Source organism: Oncorhynchus clarkii, chromosome 12 (assembly GCF_045791955.1).
Source record: "Oncorhynchus clarkii lewisi isolate Uvic-CL-2024 chromosome 12, UVic_Ocla_1.0, whole genome shotgun sequence".
In the NCBI taxonomy this organism is placed as follows: domain Eukaryota; kingdom Metazoa; phylum Chordata; class Actinopteri; order Salmoniformes; family Salmonidae; genus Oncorhynchus; species Oncorhynchus clarkii.
This window is the reverse complement of record NC_092158.1, coordinates 16,854,828-16,880,441: the sequence shown is the minus strand read 5'-3', so window position 1 is coordinate 16,880,441 and position 25,614 is coordinate 16,854,828. Positions and strand designations below refer to the sequence as shown.

General features: G+C 42.7%; 1 protein-coding gene across 1 annotated transcript; it reads right to left on the bottom strand.

Annotated features, from left to right (window-relative positions):
• Positions 1-335: 335 nt before the first annotated feature.
• Positions 336-25,614, bottom strand: LOC139421834 (BDNF/NT-3 growth factors receptor-like). Its single transcript, XM_071172953.1, has 17 exons — positions 25,409-25,614; positions 22,228-22,302; positions 20,435-20,506; positions 17,541-17,609; positions 17,247-17,407; positions 15,038-15,174; positions 14,505-14,637; positions 13,784-14,098; positions 13,296-13,307; positions 12,912-12,946; positions 12,696-12,798; positions 12,261-12,452; positions 11,261-11,391; positions 10,802-10,974; positions 4,882-5,122; positions 2,976-3,134; positions 336-647 (listed from the first exon to the last, which is right to left on the bottom strand). The coding sequence occupies exons 1-17, from the start codon at positions 25,612-25,614 to the stop codon at positions 462-464; spliced, it is 2,400 nt and encodes a 799-aa protein (XP_071029054.1). The 3' UTR covers positions 336-461.

Here is a 25,614-nt window from a genome sequence, read left to right as displayed (position 1 = left end):
TGAGAAACGGGTCCTAAGAGTATTTTCAAATGGACAAGGAAAGGAAATGGCAAATGTAAGGCTTTTGTCTATGTGATGAGCAGGCAGAAGCACAGTCAGCACACAGAAACACATACAGTATGCTCACACACACCTCTACACTCATCCTACCCATATACACACATACAGTATGGTCACACACACACACACGCACACACACACACACACACACACACACACACACACACACACACACACACACACACACACACACACACACACACACACACACACACACACACACACACACACACACACACACACACACACACACACACATCCTACCCATACACACACACACAGTATGCTCACACACACAAACTCCACCCTTATTCGCACCCATACAAACAGTATGCTCGCTCGTACGCACACAACTCCACCCTCATTCCCTCCCATACACAAACACAGCCGATCAGACTCACTCAGCCCAGAATATCCAGGTAGACAGGCGAGGCCTTGGACAGATTCTGGAGCAGGCTGTGGATCTCTTTGATGTTCAGTCTCATGTAGGGTTCTCTCTGCCAGCAGCCCAGCATCAGGTCGTACACCTCCTTTGGACAAGAACGCGGCTTCTGCAGCACGCGCCCCTGGGTGATGCACTCAATCACCTGTAGGGGGAGCACCACGGGTCACTGCCACTGCTCAGTACTTTTTCAATTTAATTCAAATGAAATGCATTTATCCCCACAGGGTCAATCAAGGAAGCCATTGCTCATATGATAACAGCATCTAAACAAATGTGAGGTTCACCAAGGTGATGTTTTTTAGACTGGTTTATTTAATAGATTGCTGGGAAATGTACAGTACTTTATTTTATTTTAATTATTTAACCTTTATTTAACTAGGCAAGTCAGTTAAGAACAAATTCTTATATACAACGACAGCCTACCCCAGTCAAACCCTAACCACGCTAGGCCAATTGTGCGCCTCCCTATGTACCCGTCAAAGGTTTCGACACACCTATTAAGGGTTTTTCTTTATTTTTACTATTTTCTACACTGTAGAGTAATAGTGAATACATCAAAACTATGAAATAACATATGGAATCATGTAGTAACCAATAAAGTCCTAAAGTAGCTACCCTTCGCCTTGATGACAGCTTTGCACAATCTTGGCATTCTCTCAACCAGTTTCAAGAGGAATGCTTTTCCAACTGTCTTGAAGGAGTTCCCACATATGCTGAGCATTTGTTGGCTGCTTTTCCTTCACTCTGCGGTCCAATTCATCCCAAATCATCTCAATTAGGTTGAGGTCAGGTGATTGTGGAGGCCAGGTCATCTGATGCAGCACTACACCACACTCCTTCTTGGTGAAATAGCCCTTACACAGCCTGGAGGTGTGTTTTGGGTCATTGTCCTGTTGAAAAACTAATCATAGTCCCACTAGACACAAACCAGATGGAATGGCGTATCGCTGCAGAATGCTGTGGTAGCCATGCTGGTTAAGTGTGCCTTGAATTCTAAATAAATCACAGACAGTGTCACCAGCAAAGCACACCCACACCATCACACCTCCTCCTCCATGCTTCATGGTGGGAACTACACATGAGCAGATCATCTGTTCACCTACTCTGCGTCTCACAAAGACAAGGTGGTTGGAACTAAAAATCTCAAATTCAGACCAAAGGACAGATTTACAATGGTCTAATGTCCATTGGCCGTGTTTCTTGGCCCAAGCAAGTCTCTTCTTTTTGGTGTCCTTTAGTAGTGGTTTCTTTGAAGCAATTTGACCATGAAGGCCTGATTCATGCGGTCTTCTCTGAACAGTTGATGTTGAGATGTGTCTGTTACTTGAGCTCTGTGAAGCATTTATTTGGGTTGCAATTTCAGAGACTGTTAACTAATGAACTTATCCTCTGCAGCAGAGGTAACTCTGGGTCTTCCTTTCCTGTGGCGGTCCTCATAAGCCAGTTTCATCATAGCGCTTGATGGTTTTTCAGACTGCACTTGAAGAAACTTTCAAAGTTCTTGAAATGTTCCAGATTGACTGAAAATCATTTCTTAAAGTAATGATGGACTGTCGCTTCTCTTTGCTTATTTGAGCTGTTCTTGCCAAAATATGGACTTGGTATTCTATCAAATAGGCTATCTTCTGTATACCACCCCTACCTTGTCACAACACAACTGATTGGCTTAAACGCATTAAGAAGGAAAGAAATTCCACAATTAAACTTTTAACAAGGCACACCTGTTAATTGAAATGCATTCCAGGTGACTACCTAATGAAGCTGGTTGAGAGAATACCAAGAGTGTGCAAAGCTGTCATCAAGGCAAAGGGTGGCTACTTTGAAGAATCTCAAATATAAAATATATTTTGATTTGTTTTACATTTTTTGGGTTACTACAATGTTATTTTATAGTTTTGATGTCTTCGTTATTATTCTACAATGTAGAACATAGTAAAACATAAAAGACAAACCCTGGAATGAGTAGTTGTGTCCAAACTTTTGACTGGTACTGTATATTCATAATACATTTCAAATCTATGTGGACAATACAAATGTGACCTACTGTAACTAAGATTAGAAAAAGAGACAACAGCAGAGTGATGTATTTGGAGATAAATCTCATCATTGGAGGTCAGGTGCTATGGTTAGGGACCTGTGTTTTGGGCTATCATGTCACATGACCTCAATTTGAACCTTTATTTTAAGTATTTTCCAAAAATTACACCACAAATTAAAGCAATTGTCTGAGGATGGTGCCGGACGATCTGACATAAAAATAAAAGGGGACAGTTTGTTGAAAAAGCTTTAAATAAGAGTTTAAAATCCAGGTCATGTGACATGACTGTCCAAAACACAAGTCCCTAACTATGTTACCAGTGTAGTCAATCTACTTTAGGAAAGGTTTGAGCTTCTGTCTCTGACCTTGTCATCTCAGAACCCAGAACCAAATCCCATTGAGTGCTGCTGTCTGTCATAAGAGACTACTGACCTCATTGTTGGAGAGCTGGTACCAGGGCTGCTTCCCATAGGTGAAGATCTCCCAGAGGACCACGCCCAGACTCCAGACGTCGCTCTCCGTGGTGAACCGCCGGTACATGATGCTCTCAGGAGGCATCCACCGGATGGGCAGCATGGTGTGACCCCCCACCTGGAAACATACAAAGGATCCATCAGGAACCATCCAGGAAAACCACAGCGAAGGTCAAAGGAAGGAGATGAAGGTTAGAACAAACTGTAGTGAAGAAAATAAGCTACCCCCCGAGAAAGGGTTAAATGGATAGGTGTTGAGTCACTTAGCTCCACAAGAAGCTGAAAGGACTGAGTCAGTCAGGTCAGTAACCAACCTACACGATAAGGCCTTTGGTTAACATGACATGTACACAAATGTATATTGTGTGTGAGCCTAGAGTTCTCGTGGAATGCAATGTCATGATGTGATATATAAAAATAATTTTTATTTATTTAAACCCAACTCGCACAATTCATTTTTTGCCTGTAATGGTATTAACAATCTTCTGCCATGGCTAATATTGACATCACATGTGTCGGTTTACAATAACTGGCTAATTATTACATGTGTTGAGCAAAGTGCTGTTCAGCTGCATTCTTGGTCTTCCTATATGTGTATTAGTGAGTGGGCCTATTCATATGCTGCTATCTGGTTGGGGGATGATGGGTCTCAGTTACATTCATCTGTTTTGTAATGATTCTCCCCAGAGAGGGCTAGTCAGCAGCAGAGGGTACTGTTGTCTACATAGACCCTAGGACTGGGAGACAGAACATGTCATGGAACTAACAAATCATATTACTGGCTTAAAATTACTGTCTGTAATGTCTGTAGCGTTGTCTATACTATAATTTTTTATTATAATTTTTTGTTGTTGTTACTTTTACCCATTTTTCGCCACAATTTCGTGGTATCCAATTGATAGTTACAGTCGTGTCTCATCACTGCAACTCCAGTATGGACACGGAAGAGGCGAAGGTCGAGAGCCATGCGTCCTCCAAACCACAACCCAACCAAGCCGCACTGCTTCTTGACACAATGCCCACTTAACCCGGTAGCCAGCTGTACCAATGTGTCGGAGGAAACACCGTGCACCTTCTGACCGTGTCAGCGTGCACTGCGCCCGCCGGCCAAACACTCCCCTAACCCGGATGACGCCGGGCCAATTGTGCGCCGCCCCATGGCATGGGTCTCCCGGTCGTGGCCGGCTGCGACAGATTCTGGACTCTAACCCAGAATCTCTAGTGGCTGTTTATACTATTCTAGTGTAGACTAGATAGTAACAGCTAGCCTGGTCACCCAATCGGTTTGTGCTTTAACTAGCCAATCCCATTGCAGCATTACAACAACAATAAAGTTGGGTAAAGCAGAAACAGATTGGGCTAGCCGCTATGGTAGATTATTTTTTCCTCACAATATGTGAAATGGGTTAGATACTGGAGAGGAGCTTTCATGAAATCTTGGTATTTTAAGAACAGTAAAAAAACAGACTTGCCTTAAAATAGTGTAGGTAGAATTCACGGCTAAATTTGCATTGCAGTGTTAACGCAAAGTCAACCATGAACTCCTTGCTCAGGGAAAAAACTGCCAGTGCAATTTGCACTGTTGCCCCCTATAACCATGGAAACAGCATGTTTATGCAGATTATAGAATTTGCATTTAAATGGCAATAAAAATAGATTTTTTTTTTGTTGTTAAAATAACTATTGTTGAAACTGCATGGCTGTTACAAACCAAAACCAGAACAAAATTGAAATTATACATGTGAGAGTATTCCTGTCCTGCTTGTATGTATGTATGTATGTATGTATGTATGTATGTATGTATGTATATATGTATGTATGTATGTATGCATGCATGCATGCATGTATGTATGCATGAGACTCACTCTGTAGTAGTCGGTACTGTACACGTCCCTGGACATTCCAAAGTCCCCAATCTTGACCAGCAGGTTCTCTCCCACTAGACAGTTGCGTGTGGCCAGGTCTCTGTGGACAAAGTGCTGGGAGGCCAGGTAGACCATGCCTGCAGCAATCTGCTGGGCGATGTGCAACATCTGGGACTGGGTCAGCTCCACCATCAGGCTGTGCTGCCCATCAGCCATCAGCACCATGTCAGGACCATGGGACCTGCACCACAACACAGGTGGGTCAGACACAATGCAAACTATAGTTACCTACAGCTGACTACAGCGAAGGATAAGTGCAAACTCATACGCTTGCATTGAAATGGAGTTCAAATACAGCATCACCATCAAACTAACATGCAGTACCAGTCAAATGTTTGGACACACCTACTCATTCAAGGATATTTCTTTATTTTTACTATTTTCTACATTGTAAAATAACAAGGAAAGACATGAATGTATGAAATAACACATATGGAATCATGTAGTAACCAAGAAAAGTGTTAAAGAAATGGTATACAGAAGATAGCAGTCGCAAAAACCATCAAGAGCTATGATGAAATTGGCTCTCATGAGGACCGCCATGGGAAAGAAAGACCCAGAATGACCTCTGCTGCAGAGGACAAGTTCATTACAGTTACTAGCCTCAGAAATGTCAGCCCAAATAAATGCTCCAGAGTGCAAGTAACAGACATCTCAACATCAACTATTCAGAGAGGACTGCGTGAATCAGGCCTTCATGGTTGTATTGCTGCAAAGAAACTACTACTGCTACAGAGCTATATCTATCCTAACCTGCCTTTCGAAGGTCTTCGAAAGCCAAGTTAACAAACAGATCACAGACGATTTTGAATTCCACCGTACCTTCTCCGCTATGCAATCTGGTTTCCGAGCTGGTCATGGGTGCACCTCAGCCACGCTCACGGTCCTAACTGTCATGACGTGGCCCTCTTTGGATATAGCAAGCACCAACTCTCTCTCTCTCTCACCACCTCTCTCTTCCCCCTACACCCAGGCTCTGTTATCTCAGGTCGTAAATTCCTGTAGGAGACTCTCTTCCCCCCCTGCCATGCAGTATAGAGAGAGGGTTCACAGTAGAACAAAGGAACTTCTACCTCACAGAACTTGAGAACTGAACAATATCCATGTTTTAGAGAATGTGTAAACAGTCAGTGGAGAATCCAGCTTTGACCGGTCCATTTTGTTTAATGTTTGTGACCTCATGAGAGACAATACTGCCACATTACCATAACTCTGTTTATACAAGAGTCTCTGTTATGACATTTGCATCTAATTATTATATAAAATGAATGAGTAAAGATGAAACTATTTGTGAAATGATGTAATGTGATTTTAAACTGTTTAATGAAAGAGAATCCAATTCCCTTTAAAATTTAACTAAGTCATTGGCCCGCCCCATGAGCACAGACATTGATCTGGCGTCATGGGACAGCCCTCTTCTGCTGTTCCAAATATAAACCCCACCTGGAGAAGCCTACTTCAGACCAAGTGTACCTCGATTACCGAGAGGGCTAAGGTTTGAGTAGAGACCATGCATTCCTTGGTTGTTGAATTCCTGACCAAACCACGTGGAGCATTGGCTGCACTGGTGTAAATGGTTCAACTCTGAGACTATCGATACCGACAGAATAAGAGCAAATCTTCGATACTAATTACTAGTCTGCAGCTAGAATTTATGTTGACTGAACGTGAAGACTGACAACCGCCGAAACATCTATTCTATAAGAAGATTTCTGAATGGGACTCTGAAGTATCCATTCTAACCACGAAAGACTCCAGGGATGCAAAGCGAAGTTCAGATTAACTTTCCAACAGAAAGACGGACGATTCCTACAGAGATCATGATGGCACACGGAGCGTAAATATATATATTGATTGCAATTATTCCCGAATAAGAGAGCATTCATGTGCAAAGGATTAGCGTTTAAATTATTATAATTATCAACTGTGTAGTGTCACTTGTCTTTCCCGGCCTTCTCAGTCCATACCCACTTCCCCTTATCATTTCCTTGTAACCATATATATTGTTGTTTGTTATGCATTTCTGTGATTTAGTTAGTTAGTAAATAAATGATTAAGACAATTGATGTATGGATAATTCATATTGAAGGCTGGATTCGTGCAGATAACCAACAACTTACGACCTTTGGAATGAGACTAACGTGTGGTAAAGAATAATTCATTCATTAGATAGAAGACTAATTGATCAGATATTAAAATATCTGAAAAGTTATATTAGGAAATTATAATTTGTAATCTGAAGATTTTCCTTGGTGCCCAAGGAAACTACAGGAATATCAAACTACAGGAATATCAATATTCACGAAAATATATGTGTAACACATCAAAATAAAGCTTAACTCCTTGTTAATCCAGCCGCTGTGTCAGATTTCAAAAAGGCTTTACGGCAAAAGCAGACCATGCGATTATCTGAGAACAGCGCCCCGCATACAAACACATGAAAATCATTTTTCAACCAGGCAGGTGAGACACAAATGTCAAACATACCCTTGTAAAACTGACCATCCTACCGATCCTTGACATCGGCGATGTTATTTACAAAATAGCTTCCAACACTCTACTCAGCAAATTGGATGCAGTCTATCACAGTGCCATCCGTTTTGTCACCAAAGCCCCATATACTACCCACCACTGCAACCTGTATGCTCTCGTTGGCTGGCCCTCGCCCTCGCTGGGGCGGCAGGGTAGCCTAGTGGTTAGAGCGTTGGACTAGTAACCGGAAGGTTGCAAGTTCAAACCCCCGAGCTGACATGGTACAAATCTGTCGTTCTTCCCCTGAACAGGCAGTTAACCCACTGTTCCTAGGCCGTCATTGAAAATAAGAATTTGTTCTTAACTGACTTGCCTAGTTAAATAAAGGTAAATAAATAAAATATTTGTCGCCAAACCCACTGGCTCCAGGTCATCTGTAAGTCGTTGCTAGGTAAAGCCCCGCCAAATCTCAGCTCACTGGTCACCATAGCAGCACCCACCTGTAGCAAGCACTCCACCAGGTACAGTGCCTTGCGAAAGTATTCGGCCCCCTTGAACTTTGCGACCTTTTGCCACATTTCAGGCTTCAAACATAAAGATATAAAACTGTATTTTTTGTGAAGAATCAACAAGTGGGACACAATCATGAAGTGGAACGACATTTATTGGATATTTCAAACTTTTTTAACAAATCAAAAACTGAAAAATTGGGCGTGCAAAATTATTCAGCCCCCTTAAGTTAATACTTTGTAGCGCCACCTTTTGCTGCGATTACAGCTGTAAGTCACTTGGGGTATGTCTCTATCAGTTTTGCACATCGAGAGACTGAAATTTTTTCCCATTCCTCCTTGCAAAACAGCTTGAGCTCAGTGAGGTTGGACGGAGAGCATTTGTGAACAGCAGTTTTCAGTTCTTTCCACAGATTCTCGATTGGATTCAGGTCTGGACTTTGACTTGGCCATTCTAACACCTGGATATGTTTATTTTTGAACCATTCCATTGTAGATTTTGCTTTATGTTTTGGATCATTGTCTTGTTGGAAGACAAATCTCCGTCCCAGTCTCAGGTCTTTTGCAGACTCCATCAGGTTTTCTTCCAGAATGGTCCTGTATTTGGCTCCATCCATCTTCCCATCAATTTGAACCATCTTCCCTGTCCCTGCTGAAGAAAAGCAGGCCCAAACCATGATGCTGCCACCACCATGTTTGACAGTGGGGATGGTGTGTTCAGCTGTGTTGCTTTTACGCCAAACATAATGTTTTGCATTGTTGCCAAAAAGTTCAATTTTGGTTTCATCTGACCAGAGCACCTTCTTCCACATGTTTGGTGTGTCTCCCAGGTGGCTTGTGGCAAACTTTAAACAACACTTTTTATGGATATCTTTAAGAAATGTCTTTCTTCTTGCCACTCTTCCATAAAGGCCAGATTTGTGCAATATACGACTGATTGTTGTCCTATGGACAGTCTCCCACCTCAGCTGTAGATCTCTGCAGTTCATCCAGAGTGATCATGGGCCTCTTGGCTGCATCTCTGATCAGTCTTCTCCTTGTATGAGCTGAAAGTTTAGAGGGACGGCCAGGTCTTGGTAGATTTGCAGTGGTCTGATACTCCTTCCATTTCAATATTATCGCTTGCACAGTGCTCCTTGGGATGTTTAAAGCTTGGGAAATCTTTTTGTATCCAAATCCGGCTTTAAACTTCTTCACAACAGTATCTCGGACCTGCCTGGTGTGTTCCTTGTTCTTCATGATGCTCTCTGCGCTTTTAACGGACCTCTGAGACTATCACAGTGCAGGTGTATTTATACGGAGACTTGATTACACACAGGTGGATTGTATTTATCATCATTAGTCATTTAGGTCAACATTGGATCATTCAGAGATCCTCACTGAACTTCTGGAGAGAGTTTGCTGCACTGAAAGTAAAGGGGCTGAATAATTTTGCACGCCCAATTTTTCAGTTTTTGATTTGTTAAAAAAGTTTGAAATATCCAATAAATGTTGTTCCACTTCATGATTGTGTCCCACTTGTTGTTGATTCTTCACAAAAAAATACAGTTTTATATCTTTATGTTTGAAGCCTGAAATGTGGCAAAAGGTCGCAAAGTTCAAGGGGGCCGAATACTTTCGCAAGGCACTGTACATAGCCCATCTGTAAATAGACCATCCAACTACCTCATACTGCTATTTATTTTATTTATTTTGCTCCTTTGCACCCCAGTATCTCTACTTGAACACTCATCTTCTGCACATCTATCACTTCAGTGTTTAATTGCGATATTGTAATTATTTCGCCACTATGGCCTATTTATTGCCTTACCTCCCTTATGCTACCTCATTTGCACATACTGTATATAGACTGTTTTTCTATTGTATTATTGACTGTATGTTTGTTTATTCCATGTGTAACTCTATTGTCTGTGTCACACTGCTTTGTTTTATCTTGGCCAGGTCGCAGTGTTAAATGAGAACTTGTTCTCAACTAGCCTACCTGGTTAAATAAAGGTAAAATAAATAAATAAATGAAAAAATAAAGGACACCAATAATAAGAAGAGACTTGCTTGGGCCAAGAAACACAAGCAATGGTCATTAGACTGTTGGAAATCTGTCCTTTGGTCCGATGATTCCAAATTTGAGATTTTTGGTTCCAACCGCCGTGACTTTGTGAGATGCAGAGTATGTGAACGGATCATCTCCGCATGTGGAGCTCCCACCGTGAAGCATGGAGGATGATGTGTGATGGTGCTTTGCTGGTGACGCTATCAATTATTTATGTAGAATTCAATACACATTTAACCAGCATGGCTAGCACAGCATTCTGCAGCGATACGCCATCCCATCTGGTTTGCTCTTAGTGAGACTATCATTTGTTTTTCAACAGAACAATAACCCAACACACCTCCAGGCTGTGCAAAGGCTATTTGACCAAGAAGGTGAGTGATGGAGCGCTGCATCAGATGACCTGGCCTCCACAATCACCCAACCTCTACCCAATTGAGATGGTTTGGGATGAGTTGGACCGCAGGGTGAAGGAAAAGCAGCCAACAAGTGCTCAGCATATGTAGGAAAAGCATTCCAGGTGGAGCTGGTTGAGAGAATGCCAAGAGTGTGCAAAACTGTCATCAAGCCAAAGGGTGGCTACTTTATCTTAAATATATTTAGATTTATTTAACTCTTTTTTTGGTTACTACATGATTCCGTATGTGGTATTTAATAGTTTTGATGTCTTCACCATTATTCTACAATGTAGAATATCGTCCAAATAAAGAAAAATCCTTGAATGAGTAGGTGTGTCCCAACTTTTGACTGGCACACGTCTTATTTCTTTCTATTCAATACAGACACAGGAAGAATGGACACAGGTAGACATCGGGACACAGGACGGTACCTGAGGAACTTGTTGAGGTCGCCGTGCTTCATGTACTCGAACACCATGATGAGCGGGTCGCTGTCCACACACACGCCGTAGAAGGTGACGATGTGCTCGTGCTGCAGGTTGGTCAGCAGCTCCGCCTCCCGGTGGAAGTCAGCACGGCCGCTCTCGCTGGCCTCTTTCAACGTCTGAGGAAGACAGGGATGTGTGTGCATGGGTACGCATGCACACATAATTATCATAATTGATTCCTGGGATTGTTGATTTTTTTCAAAGTCTCCTTCCTACAAAGTTCAATTAAATCCAAAGAGATATTAGTTTGTGGTACTATTATCCAAAACAATGCACAATGAAAATCACAAACTGCAATTTTTTATATCAAAGCCAGAACAAAAGACCCATTGTTTCATTATTTGACTTTTGTAAAGTGTATGTTGATAGTTTGAAATAACTGCGTGGAGGACCGTACTTTACCTTGACAGCCACCAGGATCTTGTCCTGATCTGGAGTCAGGTTGTAGCACTCAGCCAGAAACACCTTCCCAAAGGCCCCCTCTCCCAGCTCACGCTTCAGCACAATGTTGTGTCTCTTGATGTGCTGGACAACTGGGATGTAAAGAGAGACACAGTTAGGCTATGAAAAAAAGGATGTTTTGTCAAATACACCGGATAGGTGCAGTGAAATGTTTTGTTTTACAGGGTAAGCCATAGTATTTTGGCGCCCCTGGAGCAAAGAAGGGTTAAGTGCCTTGCTCAAGAGCACATTGAAATATTTTTCTTCTTGTCGGCTCGGTTACTAGCCCAATGCTCTAGGCTATCTGCTGCCCAAGGCCCATACAAGGCCTATTTAGAAGGGTGAACTGACCAGGAAAACCTCCTGGCCCTAGTTATAATTAGTCAGGTCAAGAGGTGAAGAAAACCTCCTGGCCCTACTCATTACATACACTGAAGCTATAGCAACAGCCCTAGTCTACTGCTGTATAGAGGATATCCACAGACGAAAATAGAATGATGTACTGTTCGCTTGTCAGACCAGTTTGGTAGCCATTAACAGAACTACATTTCTCACAGGACAACAAGTGCAAAAGTCAGATGTGTTTGTCTGGGTTTACCAAAGCTATCTATGGTCAGAATGTATGTCCAGTGATTACAGGGAGGCTCATAATAATGGCTGGAATGGAGTCAATGGAATGGTATCACGGTTGATGCCATTCCATTGACTTCATTCCAGCCATTATTATGAGCCGTCCTCCCCTCAGCAGCCTCCACTGAGTGATAGCCTCTCTACGGTACAGTCTGATACTACAGCATTAATTGCAGGTCACACGGCAAGAGGTCAACCAAAGTCATCGCCATGGTAACATCAGACAGGAAGTGGATGGAGAAGACAGTCCAGTCACAGTGTCCCTGTCATGGATTTATCAGAAAAAGACTAGGTTACGCCACCAGCAGGCCTTGGCGGCACGGTAACTCACATGTGTCCGATTTCAGCATGCTGCCAGATTGGCGAAAATACTGCGGGTTCTCGATGACAGGGATCTTTGTCATTCCAATGATCACCGCATCGTGGCTCATCTCCGAGGACGACGGGGTGTTGTTGCCGTTTGAGACGTGATGAAGAGGACTGGCAGAGTCATCATCGTTACTGATGACCGAGGAGGAGGAGCCTGAGGAGGAGGTGGAGGAGCACAGTGGGAGGAAATATAATGACAGGAGTGAGAGGTCTTTTTCATGTTTGACTTCTGTATGTTGTTATGTGGCAAAACTTAAGCTGCAATGTGGTGGGACTAAATATACTGTAGAAATGTGCACAATGTTCATTATCATTTAAATGGGAATCCAACTGAGTCCTGCAAGTCTTAATACAGGTCTGGAAAACGACTCAACTGAGATTAAAGAGAAAAGCTTACCCTTCATCCCAAACTTATTAGAGTTTCTTCCGTATTTCAGAATGATCACCATCAGAACACATACAATTAATGCCACACCAGCGATTCCCACCACTAGGTACACCTGGGAAAACACCATTCGACAACATAAAATACCTGCCAATATCAGTGCACTACATTATAGTACTGTATATAAATAACCATGCATGACAAATGATGGCGTGTATGTTAACTTACTGCAACACTGTCGTCTATTGGGGGTAGTGGTGAGTCTGAGAGAAAATTACATATTTAATACAGAATGAAAATAGCATTAAGCATACAAACATTTACATTGAAGTACATAATCTAATCTAATTTCCTCTCAAATGCTGAAAATACTGTCTGGTTGGGATATGTACAGTATTAAAGATGTGTTAGCTACGTCATGTAATGTTGACCACAGGATTTCAAAGTTAAAGCACCTACCAGTGGTGTCTAAGGACCAGCATGGTGACGATATCCCACAGCACAGGACGAGCAGTGGACAGAGGACATTGAAATGATGACAAGGCAGACAAATCGTCAATCTGCCATTATCCCTAAACTCTTAAACTTAATGTCATGTCAAGAGAAAAACGCATACATACATGTCTCTGTAACAGCACATTTTAGAATGATAATTCTTAGCAAAATTCAACATCTAAATAAATACTTACAAGGGTAATATGGCTGTTCTGAAAAAAGTGAAAAGGAGAGTTGCCGTGTTATTCACACACATCCGTTACATATACTATGCTATACAGAAAACAGTATATTCTCAGAAAAACAGAGTGCCGTGTAGAACCATTTGTCCCCGTAGGAGACTTCAGGTCGTATAGAACTATTTTGGTTCCACATAGAATATCTGGTTCCAAATAAAACCCTTGAAAGGATGCTATTTGTAACCAAAAAGGGTTTTATCTGACTGGAAACTGATCTGTTCTATCTGTAAAACTTGTTCAGGTCCTACGGGGACAGATCGTTCTACATAGCGCTCTTTTTTTCTGAGAGTGTATAAAACCGCTTATATCGATTATATAACATCTTATATAGAATTGCAGTAACTATAAATGAAACAGGAGTGAGACCTGAGGGATAGTCGCCCTCGTCTGGCGGGAGCAGGAAGTGGGCGTCAATTACTTTCTGGTCCTCCCCGAACTCGTTCCTGGCCACCAGCGTATACTGCCCGTTGTGGATGTGAGTCGGGTTGGCAAGCTGCAGGCAGCCGTGGTGAACGCTTCCAAGGCTCTTGTGGATCTCAGTCTTGATATACTCTTGTTCGTGGAGCTCCTGGTCCTGGTGGTACCACTGCAGCTCGGGCTTGGGGTTCCCAGTCACACTGAAAGGGATACACCAGTGGTGGAGTCTCAATGGCTCCAGCAGCTCCAGGATAGTGGGGCAAACTGACAGAGACAACAGGAACAGGAAAGGAAGAATAGTCACAGGATACTGGGAGTGGGTGCTAGACACGAGGAAGGAGGTCTGGAGGAGTGCCGTGGGAGGGATGGAGGGAGGGTATGTTATGGTAAGGCATTGAGGGCAACCAGGAGCTGAACAGGAGGAGAAGAGTATGGCAAGGTGACAGGAAGACATGTAGAGTCAATCAGATTGTTGAGGGATAGTGGACAGTACTAAAGGAGAAGTGAGAAACATTATTTTCAGTAAGGACACAGAGTCACCAGACGATCCAGGAAAAAACACTGTAGAATCATCCGTGAAAATGACATTTAACATTTTGCAACCACAGTGCCAGAATAAAATGTAAATGAAAAAGGCACATGTACTCAACACAACAGAACACGTCCTTACAGAGGATGTTGAGTTGGAGGTAAGCCTCGGTTTGGCCGACTACGTTCTCCACATTGCAAGTGATCACTCTGCCGTTGTCCGAAGGCGAGAGACCTGACAGTGTCAGATTGCTTTCCAGCTCCAAGATATTGACCTGTAAATACATTTATCATTATTAGCGCAAGAATTAGTGGTATTATTAATAGTTACATATAATACATGGTAGATACAGTTAACATATCATTGTGATCATAGTGAAAAATCTGGAGTTCAAATCTTAAATGCTGTAAGTTCTAAAACACCTAAAAGTATGGAATAATGTACTGCTATTGTTATAAAACAATTAGATATTGCTTTTCATAATATATGTATTGAAATGTAAAAACTTATGACAAGTTCCATGTAAAATAATGAATAAAATGTAGTGCTATGTGGTTCAGTTACATATAAAGCCAGGAGTTATTCTATGCCAACATGGCCTCATCATCCTAGCTCTAGTAATAGTCAGAGGATTGTGCCTTCATAATATACTAAAACAAAGAACATCATCTCACCTCATAGCTGGTGAAGATGGTGTCCAAATTCCACGAGATTTCAGGGGCAGGAGACCCTGTTGCACTGCACACTGCTGTGACATCACTTCCCTCCATCTTTGTGACTATAGAGGGACTGACCTCCACTGCGGGAGCCTCTGTGAGACAAACGTAAACAGAACTTTTAACAACGTTGTTTTACTGTACAAATCAAATCAAAATGTATTAGTCCCATGCCCGAATACAACAGGTGAAATGCTTACTTACAAGCCCCTAACCAATGCAGTTTTAAAAAATACAGATAAGAATAAGAAATTAAAGTAACAAGTAGTTAAAGAGCAGCAGTGAAATAACAATAGCAAGACTATACACAGGTGGGTACCGATACAGAGTCAATGTGTGGGGGCACCGGTTATTTGAGGTAGTATGTACATATAGGTAGAGTTATTAAGGTGACTATGCATAGATGACAACAGAGAGTAGCAGTGGTGTAAAGAGGGGGTGGCACTGCAAATAGTCTGGGTAGCCATTTGATTAGATGTTCAGGAGTCTTATGGCCTGGGGGTAGAAGCTGTTTAGAAGCCTCTTGGACCTAGACTTGGTGCTCCGGTACCACTTTCCATGCGGCAGCAGAGAGAACAGTCTATGACTAGGGTGGCTGGAGTCTTTGACAATTTTTTGGGCCATCCTCTGACACCGCCTGGTATAAAGGTCCTGGGTGGCAGGAAGCTTGGCCCCAGTGATGTACTGGGCCGTAAGCACTACCTTCTGTAGTGCCTTGTGGTCAGAGGCCGAGCAGTTGCCATACCAGGCAGTGATGCAACCAGTCAGGATGCTCTCGATGGTGCAGCTGTAGAACCTTTTGAGGATCTGAGGACCCATGCCAAATCTTTTCAGTCTCCTGAGGGGAAAGAGGTTTCATCATGCCCTCTTCACGACTGTCTTGGTGTGCTTGGACCATGTTAGTTTGTTGGCGATGTGGACACCAAGGAACTTGAAGCTCTCAACCTGCTCCAATGCAGCCCCGTCAATGAGAATGTGGGCATGCTCGGTCCTCTTTTTCCTGTAGTCCACAATCATCTCCTTTGTCTTGATCACGTTGAGGGAGAGGTTGTTGTCCTGGCATCACCCGGCCAGCTCTCTGACATCCTCCCTATAGGCTGTCTCGTCATTGTTGGTGATCAGGCCTACCACTGTTGTGTCATCGGCAAATGTAATGATGGTGTTGGAGTCGTGCCTGGCCGTGCAGTCATGTGTAAACAGGGAGTACAGGAGGCGACTGAGCACGCACCCCTGAGTGGCCCCCGTGTTGAGGATCAGTGTGGCGGATGGGTTGTTACCTACCCTTACCACCTGGGGGCGGCCCGTTAGGAAGTCCAGGATCCAGTTGCAGAGGGAGGTGTTTAGTCCCAGGGTCATTAGCTTATTGATGTGCTTTGAGGGCACTATGGTGTTGAACGCTGAGCTGTAGTCAATGAATAGCATTCTCACGTAGGTATTCCTTTTGTCCAGGTGGGAAAAGGCAGTGTGGAGTGCAATGGAGATTGCATCATCTGTGGATCTGTTGGGGTGATTTGCAAATTGGAGTGGGTCTAGGGTTTCCAGGATGATGGTGTTGATGTGAGCCATGACCAGCCTTTCAAGGCACTTCATGGCTACAGACTACAGGTTGGTAGTAATTTAGGCAGGTTACCTTAGTCTTCTTGAGCACAGGGACTATGCTGGTCTGCTTAAAACAGGTTGGTATTACAGACTCGGCCAGGGAGAGGTTGAAAATGTCAGTGAAGACACGTGCCAGTTGGTCAGCGCATGCTCGCGGTACACATCCTAGTAATCCGTAATCCGTCTTGTGAATGTTGACCTGTTGAAATGTCTGACTCACATCGGCTGTGCAGAACGTGATCACACAGTCTTCTGGAACAGCTGATGCTCTCATGCATGTTTCAGTGTTATTTGCCTCAAGCATAGTCACTGGTGCTCCCTGCTTTAATTGTTGCATGTAAGCAGGAATCAGGAGGATATAATTATGGTCAGATTTGCCAAATGGAGGGTGAGGGAGAGCTTTGCATGTGTCTCCATGTGTGGAGTATAGGTGGTCCAGAGTTCTTTTCCTCTGGTCTCTCTCTCTCTCTCTCTCTCTCTCTCTCTCTCTCTCTCTCTCTCTCGCTCTCTCTCGCTCTCTCTCTCTCTCTCTCTCTCTCTCTCTCTCTCTCTCTCTCGTTGGCATTACCACAATCAGGGATAATTAATCTGGAGATGGCCCTCCTCACTCCAAGGTCGTCTATGCATTTCAGCTGTTGACTTTCTGAACTGTCAATGTCCTCTTGCAGCCTCAGTTTGATCCACATGTTCTCACATACACACTCCAGAGGGTTACCAGACAGGAGAGGACTAGAGGGGGGAAAACTGAGCATTAACACACACACACACACACAGTACGCTCAAATACTTCCTATCACATATTTATTGCCATTTTATCTATAACATAAGTCCCATAACATAGTAAATAGAGATAGGTACTTACAAAGATGTCATGTTTAAGTTTATGAATGTCCTCCAGGACAGTGTTGACAAGTTATTGTCTCTCAGATTCCTACAAGTCAAAGTAATACATCATAAAGGTTACAATGAAACAACTCATGTAGGTCAAACATAAATAATACAATCAATTTATATAACCAGTGTGTCGTTACAACAAAACAGTATGTGATGTTGGAACGCTTGCTCTATTTGCTCTATCACCTTTCAAATGTTGCACCTTGTACAGTTTAACTATGCATGAAAAAAGTAAGGTTTCGATAGTCCAGCCATTATCTTTGCATTGTGCGGACAGGACTCCTTCCTCTCTTACGCCTCTCCTACTGATTAGAATTAAACCCTTGATTGGCAGTAACATAGATTTAGTAATTAGAATACTAGAATGGACTTGAACCTTCTAATGATGGGATAAAGGTCAGCCATTTTGGTCAGGGAGTTGGTCAACCGTGGTTTGCCAGTGATTTGATAAGATATTGTGTAAGGGGTTGTAACCAAAACTATTTACCAATAGTTTCATTCTGAACAGAACCATTATTTTTTTGTTCCATTCCACTGTTCCAGGGGGGTGGGGGGCTTGAAATACTGGCCATCTTGGTATGACATGCATTATCTGAATTGAGGGCCACAGTATTATACCTACGAAAGAGTGGCTTCTTTGGAGGAACATTGAATGCCTTTGAACCTCTGAGAGTTGGACCAGTGCTAGCTAGCTAGCGAACATGCTTGTGTGTGTAGAGCGGCATCAGAATTAAAAACCTTCTAAATTAAAAGCTTCTAAAGTCTTACCTTTTTGTAGTGAATTAATCCAATGTGAAATGTGAATACTATAGTATACGCAACTAGCCTTGAAAATGTTCATCCATTCTTCTCCAATTAAAAATCCCTCTCTAATTTCTTAATCACGCTTGTAATGCCATCAGTAGGCTACAGTAGCCTATACTTCAGAGGGAGAGGGGCACGTTGCCTACACACACAAATATATGCAAAGATTTACAGCTGGCAGGCAGATACTGGAATACGTTTATGTGTGACGGAATGAGGGCTTTGGCATGGGCGCCTTGTTGCATTATTTGTGGGACTGAAGAAAAAAATGCCCAGAACATAAAATAAAGTTATTAACTGGTTCCCATGCTTTTCAAATGACGGTTCTGTTCCGGGAACAGTATAGAGCACTTTCGTTCCCTTTTCTGATTCTGTTCCTTCCTTTATTTTCAGGTTTTTGCTTCTGTTCCCTGAACTGGTTCCAACCCCTGTGTAAAATAATGAATTTTAAGAATTTATCCACAGATCCTTTTAGAGGAATTAAAAAATATACATATATTTACCAGGCAAGTCAGTTAAAAACTAATTCTTATTTACAATGACCGCCTACCCCGGTCAAACCCGGAAAACGCTGGGCCAATTGTGCGCCGCCCTATGAGACTCACGGCCGGATGTGATACAGCCTGGATTCAAACCAAGGACTGTGGTGATGCCTCTTGCACTGAGATACAGTGCCATAGACCGCTGCACCACTCGGGTTCCCAATGATTCCATGCATTTTTTATTATTTTTATTTTACCCCTTTTTTTCTCCCCAATTGTTGTAGTAGCTACTATGTTGTCTCATCGCTACAACTCCCGTACGGGCTCAGGAGAGACGAAGGTTGAAAGTCATGCGTCCTCCGATACACAACCCAACCAAGCCACACTGCTTCTTAACACAGCACCATCCAACCCGGAAGCCAGCCGCACCAATGTGTCGGAAGAAACACCGTGCACCTGGCAACCTTGGTTAGCGCGCACTGCGCCCGGCCCGCCACAGGAGTCGCTGGTGCTCGATGAGACAAGGATTTCCCTACCGGCCAAACCCTCCCTAACCCGGATGACGCTAGGCCAATTGTGCGTCGCCCCACGGACCTCCCGGTCGCGGCCGGTTATGACAGAGCCTGGGCGCGAACCCAGAGTCTCTGGTGGCACAGCTGGCGCTGCAGTACAGCGCCCTTAACCACTGCGCCACCCGGGAGGCCGATTCCATACATTTTAATGAATTAACTGCCAATACGCCAACATTCCAATCAAACAATGCAGTCAATCCACAGTCATACACAGGCTGAAATCTGATTTTGACAAGTTGTAAATGCAACAAGTACTGACATTGCATCATATAATAGCACTCAGCTTTCCAAGAAAACAAAAATGTAGACATTTATGGCCTGTTTACATATTTTTAGAGGCTATCTATATAGAAAATTGGTATATAACCCATATAAACTGCATTTATAATTACATTACACTTTTAGGTTGACAATAATTATATTACACCATTTCTTATATATCATGTCTTACTTTTATTTTCCTTTCCTGCATAAGTAAAATCAGGATTATGCCTCTACTGCCATTCATTCCAAATAGACTGGTTTGGATTTCTTCCTGACCAATATGGCTGCCATTTTCACCCTATTCTGGAACTTTTTTGGTTTAATGACATAGCCCCTCTAGTAATAATTTAATAGGATCTCTATTGGCAGTGATCACACAGCTCAGTTAAACACAATGTTCCTCACTGTTTGCTGAGCGTGTTGTCCTGTTACCCAGCCATGAGCCTTACCATGCCCTGGTCCCAGATCGCTATGTGCTTGAGCCAACTCCTTCGACTATACATCATCATGCCAATCCATGCAGATTTGGACCATAATTACCATACAACTAGAAGCCATGACTTCAGTGTGAGGTAAATAGTAAAAATCTACTTCCCTATAATATGAACTTGGCTTAATTGTTTTTGACTGGCTTGTGGCCCCTAGATTTTCTCTTTGAGAGTACATTAACTAAATCTGTGAGGAGAAGGATGAGAAGAAAAACACCAAACAGAGGATCAATCAAAGACTACAGTACTTACAGATATTGAAGTCTTGTATTGTTGAAAAAGGCTTCTGATGAGATAGAAGTCAGTCCCGTATTTGTCACAGTTCTGGTTCAGAGAGGGAGATTTAGAAAGAGAGAACTTTTTAAAAGTCAGTTACACATTAACAAAGTTCAGCATAACCTACTCTACATTTGTGGCTAAAAGGTTTGAGAATGACACAAATATTAATTTACAAAGTCCACCTCCTCCGTTTGTATGATGGCAATTTGCATATCCTCCAGAATGTTATGAAGAGTGATCAGATGAATTGCATTTATTTGCAATAATAATTGCAAAAGCCCCCTTTTGCCATGAAAATTAACTGAATCACCAAAAAACATTTCCACTGCATTTCAGCCCTGCCACAAAAGGACCAGCTGATATCATGCCAGTGATTCTCTCGTTAACACAGGTGTGAGTGTTGACGAGGACAAGGCTGGAGATCACTCTGTCATGCTGATTGAATTCGAATAACAGACTGGAAGCTTCAAAAACAGGGTGGTGCTTGGAATCATTGTTCTTCCTCTGTCAGCCATGGTTACCTGCAAGGAAACACGTGCCGTCGTCATTGCTTTGCACAAAAAGGGCTTCATGGGCAAGGATATTGCTGCCAGTAAGATTGCACCTAAATCAACCATTTATTGGATCATCAAGAACTTCAAGGAGAGCGGTTCAATTGTTGTGAAGAAGGCTTCAGGGCGCCCAAGAAAGTCCAGCAAGTGCCAGGACTGTCTCCTAAAGTTGATTCAGCTGTGGGATCGGGGCACCACCAGTACAGAGCTTGCTCAGGAATGGCAGCAGGCAGGTGTGAGTGCATCTGCACGCACAGTGAGGCGAAGACTTTTGGAGGATGGCCTGGTGTCAAGAAGGGCAGCAAAGAAGCCACTTCTCTTCAGGAAAAACATCAGGGACAGACTGATATTCTGCAAAAGGTACAGGGATTGGACTGCTGAGGACTGGGGTAAAGTAATTTCCTCTGATGAATCTCCTTTTCGATTGTTTGGGGCATATGGAAAAAAGCTTGTCCGGAGAAGACGCGCTACCATCAGCAGTCCTGTGTCATGCCAACAGTAAAGCATCCTGAGACCATTCATGTGTGGGGTTGCTTCTCAGCCAAGGGAGTGGGCTCACTCACTATTTTGCTTAAGAACACAGCCATGAATAAAGAATGGTAGCAATACATCCCCCGAGAGCAACTTCTCCCAACCATCCAGGAACAGTTTGATGACGAACAATGCCTTTTCCAGCATGATGGAGCACCTTGCCATCAGGCAAAAGTGATTACTAAGTTGCTCAGGGAACAAAACATCGATATTTTGGGTCCATGGCCAGGAAACTCCCCAGACCTTAATCCCATTGAGAACTTGTGGTCAATCCTCAAGAGGCGGGTGGACAGACAAAAACCCACAGATTTTGACAAACTCCAAGCATTGATTATGCAAGAATGGGCTGCCATCAGTCAGGATGTGGCCTAGAAGTTAATTGACAGCATGCCAGGGCGGATTGCAGAGGTCTTGAAAAAGAAGGGTCAACACTGAAAATACTTACTCTTTGCATCAACTTCATGTAATTGTCAATAAAAGCCTTTGACACTTATGACATGCTTGTAATTATACTTCAGTATTCCATAGTAACATCTGACAAAAATATCAAAAGACACTGAAGCAGCAAACTTTGTGGAAATTCATATTTGTGTCATTCTCAAAACTTTTGGCCATGACATATTCCATAACATGCTACAATAGTCTGGGTAATGACATTAACATTTGAGTAGTACTAATACTTACAGATTTCTGAGATTCGAGTAGTACTTCAAGCTGTTATCATTAATGTCAAATAGTTGATTTTGATTTGCAATGTATCTGTAAAATTGAAATACAACATTTACAAATTATTATTATTACAAATAAAGTACATTCACATGATCTTGTCCCTAAATTAGTATTTTAAATAGCACTCCCTTTCAAAATTTCTCATAAAGAAACTCCAACACACTGACATTCTTGTATGGTCCACAATGTATGGTAAACCAACGTGTTGGTCAATAGACCTTCACCAAGGTTTAAAAAGTACTTCTCAAGCTATATTTAGGCATTTAGTGTCTGATGATATACAGGGACAATAGATGGATAGTATTTTCAAACATATGGAAATATCTGAGTATTTGGCCATCATGCCCACGTTGGGCAGTTTTACAGGATTCTGAACTGTTTTGATAGTGGTAGAAACTGGTGTCTCTTCAGACACTCCTCCAAATACTTTATCTACTGACTAGAACAGCTAAGATGATAGATACATCTTTATGCTAGAGTACACAACTCCTGGATGGGTGATGGTGGTTTAGAATGAACTAGATGTTACATTTTCAATCTTTAATGAGAATGCCTTGTATGCCAAGGTGACATGCCAGTAGACCGTCATCAATGAAGGTTTTCCTTTGATTAAAGTAAGGAAGGTGGACAGGGTCTCGGACAAGACAGTTAAATAAAACACCACCCTGTCTAGATGTTTGGCACCTGCACGCTGGTGTCGATAGTTTGCTCACTATCTGGATTTGTTTAGGAGCCACGTACGTGACAGGCACACTAATCTACAGTAGTCTACACTAGGCTACATCTTACTCTGAGAATGATATGAGCATGAATATACATGTATTGTTTAGACATACTGTACTGAAATATGGCAAATCTACAGGCCTACATATGCTGCAATAACAAGCCTGATACAATTCACTATCACCAACAACTTTCAGTGGTAAGGACTATAGACTATCTTCTCTACACAGACCTCACCCCGTGCACCTCTGGCAATTCAAAAAATTGTGGCCTAAGCTTAATAAATGGCAAGCAAACTGTCTTATACACATACCACTGTGACCTTGAGCTACATACACTGCCATCGGAAAGTATTCAGACCCCTTGACATTTTTCCTCGTCCATCTACACACAATACCCCATAATGAAAACACAAAAACAGGTTTTTATAAATGTAATGTAAAAAATAAAATTACTTAAGTATTCAGACCATTTACTCTGTACTTTGTTGAAGTATTGTTGGCAGTGATTACAGCCTTGAGTCTTCTTGGGTATGACACTACAAGCTTGGCACACCTGTATTAGGGGAGTTTCTCCCATTCTTATCTGCAGATCCTATCAAGCTCTGTCAGGTTGGATGGGGAGCCTCGCTGCACAGCTATTTTCAGGTCTCTCCAGAGATGTTCGATCAGGTTCAATGTCGGGCTATTGCTGGGCCACTCAAGGACATTCAGAGAATTGTCCCGAAGCCCGTCCTGGGTTGTCTTGGCTGTGTGCATTGGGTCGTTGTCCTGTTGGAAGATGAATCTTTGCCCCAGTCTGAGGTCCTGAGCACTCTGGAGCAGGTTTACATCAAGGGTCTCTCTTTACTTTGCTCCGTTCATCTTTGCTTCGATCCTGACTAATCTCCCAGTACCTGCCGCTGAAAAACATCCCACAGCATGATGCTGCCACCACCATGCATCACGTAGGAATGGTACCAGGTTTCCTCCAGATGTGATGCTTGGCATTCAGGCCAAAGAGTTCAATCTTGGTTTCATTAGAGCTGAGAATCTTGTTTCTCATGGCCTGAAAGTCTTTAGGTGCCTTTTGGCAAACTCCAAGCGGGCTGTCATGTGCCTTTTACTGGTGAGTGGCTTCTGTCTGGCCACTCTTCCATAAAGGCCTGATTGGTGGAGTGCTGCAGAGATGGTTGACCTTCTGGAAGGTTCTCCCATCTCCACAGATGAACTCTGTAGCTCTGTCAGAGTGACCATTGGGTTCTTGGTCACCTCCCTGACCAAGGCCCTTCTCCCCCGATTGCTCAGTTTGGCCAGACAGCCAGCTCTAGGAAGAGTCTTGGTGGTTCCAAATTTATTTCATTTGAGAATGATGAAGCCACTGTTCTTGGGGGCCTTCCCCTTCCCCTTCCCCAGATCTGTGCCTTGACACAATCCTGTCTCAGCGCTCTGCGGACAATTCCTTCGACCTCATGGCTTGGTTTTTGCTCTGACATGCACTGCCAAATGTGGGACCTTATATAGACAGGTGTGTGCCTTTCCAAATCATGCCCAATCAATTGCATTTACTACAGGTGGGCTCCAATCAAGTTGTAGAAACATCTAAAGAATTATCAATGGAAACAGGATGCACCTGAGCTCAATTTCAAGTCTCATAGAAATGGGACGGAATACATATAAGGTATTTCTTTCTATTTTAATTTTTAATAAATGTGTATACATTTCTAAAAACCTGTTTTTGCTTTGTCATTATGGGATATTGTGTGTAGATTTCTGAGGAAAAACATATATTTAATTCATTTTCAAATAAGGCTGTAACGTAACAAAATGTGGAAAAAGTCAAGGGGTCTGAATACTTTCTGAAGGCACTGTCCTGTTTGATATTGACAAGAACCACTTCATTGTCCATTGCTACGTTGGGTATTTTGTTGGGCGACATAGATTCGAGTCCATAATATTATCTGACATTTTTCCGTCGTGTTTTTTTTCGTTCTTCCCACAGTCCCTGTATTTTGGGGCCACGGCAGACATCGTGCCATAATCCTCCATAATATAATTTCCACTATCACTGCATGGGCCTGGTTTCTAGAGGAAAATACCCGAATTCAAATATTCCAAACAGCGCGCACCCACACCACCCGACACGCAAGCTCACACACACAGTCACACACACTCAGTCACAAGCACAAAACTCTCCTTTGCATGATAATTATCCCACACTATTATATTTGCTTGTTGTTGCTTGTTGTTCCCATACAAAACTGAGAAACATGAGAGTTTAACAGCCTGCATGGCATAGTAGACACCCCTTTTATTATGTATTTGTTTTAGCAATCTGACATTGGTGTGCTTAAAAACGTTAACATTTATACTATTGTGCAGTTCATTGTAGGCTTCACCATGTCTACAATGGTGTAGCCATTCATTTTACTTACATATCGGTGATGTTGATGTCCATTTCCATGTCATCTAACGTAAGGATAGGGAAATCCTCGATCCCTGGGTCAGGATCGATACAAACAAGCCTTGAGATGCTGCAAGTGCAGGATGCAGGGCAAGCAGAGCTAAACCTCCACAACCCCATCAACACGATAAAGATTCCCGAGCGAGCCATTCCATATCCCCATACGTTGTAGCCCAT

Excerpts from the sequence above, each read along its gene's own strand:
- LOC139421834 (XM_071172953.1), bottom strand. The coding sequence starts at position 25,614 with ATGGGCTACAACGTATGGGGATATGGAATGGCTCGCTCGGGAATCTTT. Across the intron at positions 12,453-12,695 it reads TAATAAGTTTGGGATGAAGG|GCTCCTCCTCCTCGGTCATC; the intron begins GTAAGCTTTTCT and ends CCTCCTCCTCAG. Across the intron at positions 3,135-4,881 it reads ACAGTACCGACTACTACAGA|GTGGGGGGTCACACCATGCT; the intron begins GTGAGTCTCATG and ends GTATGTTTCCAG.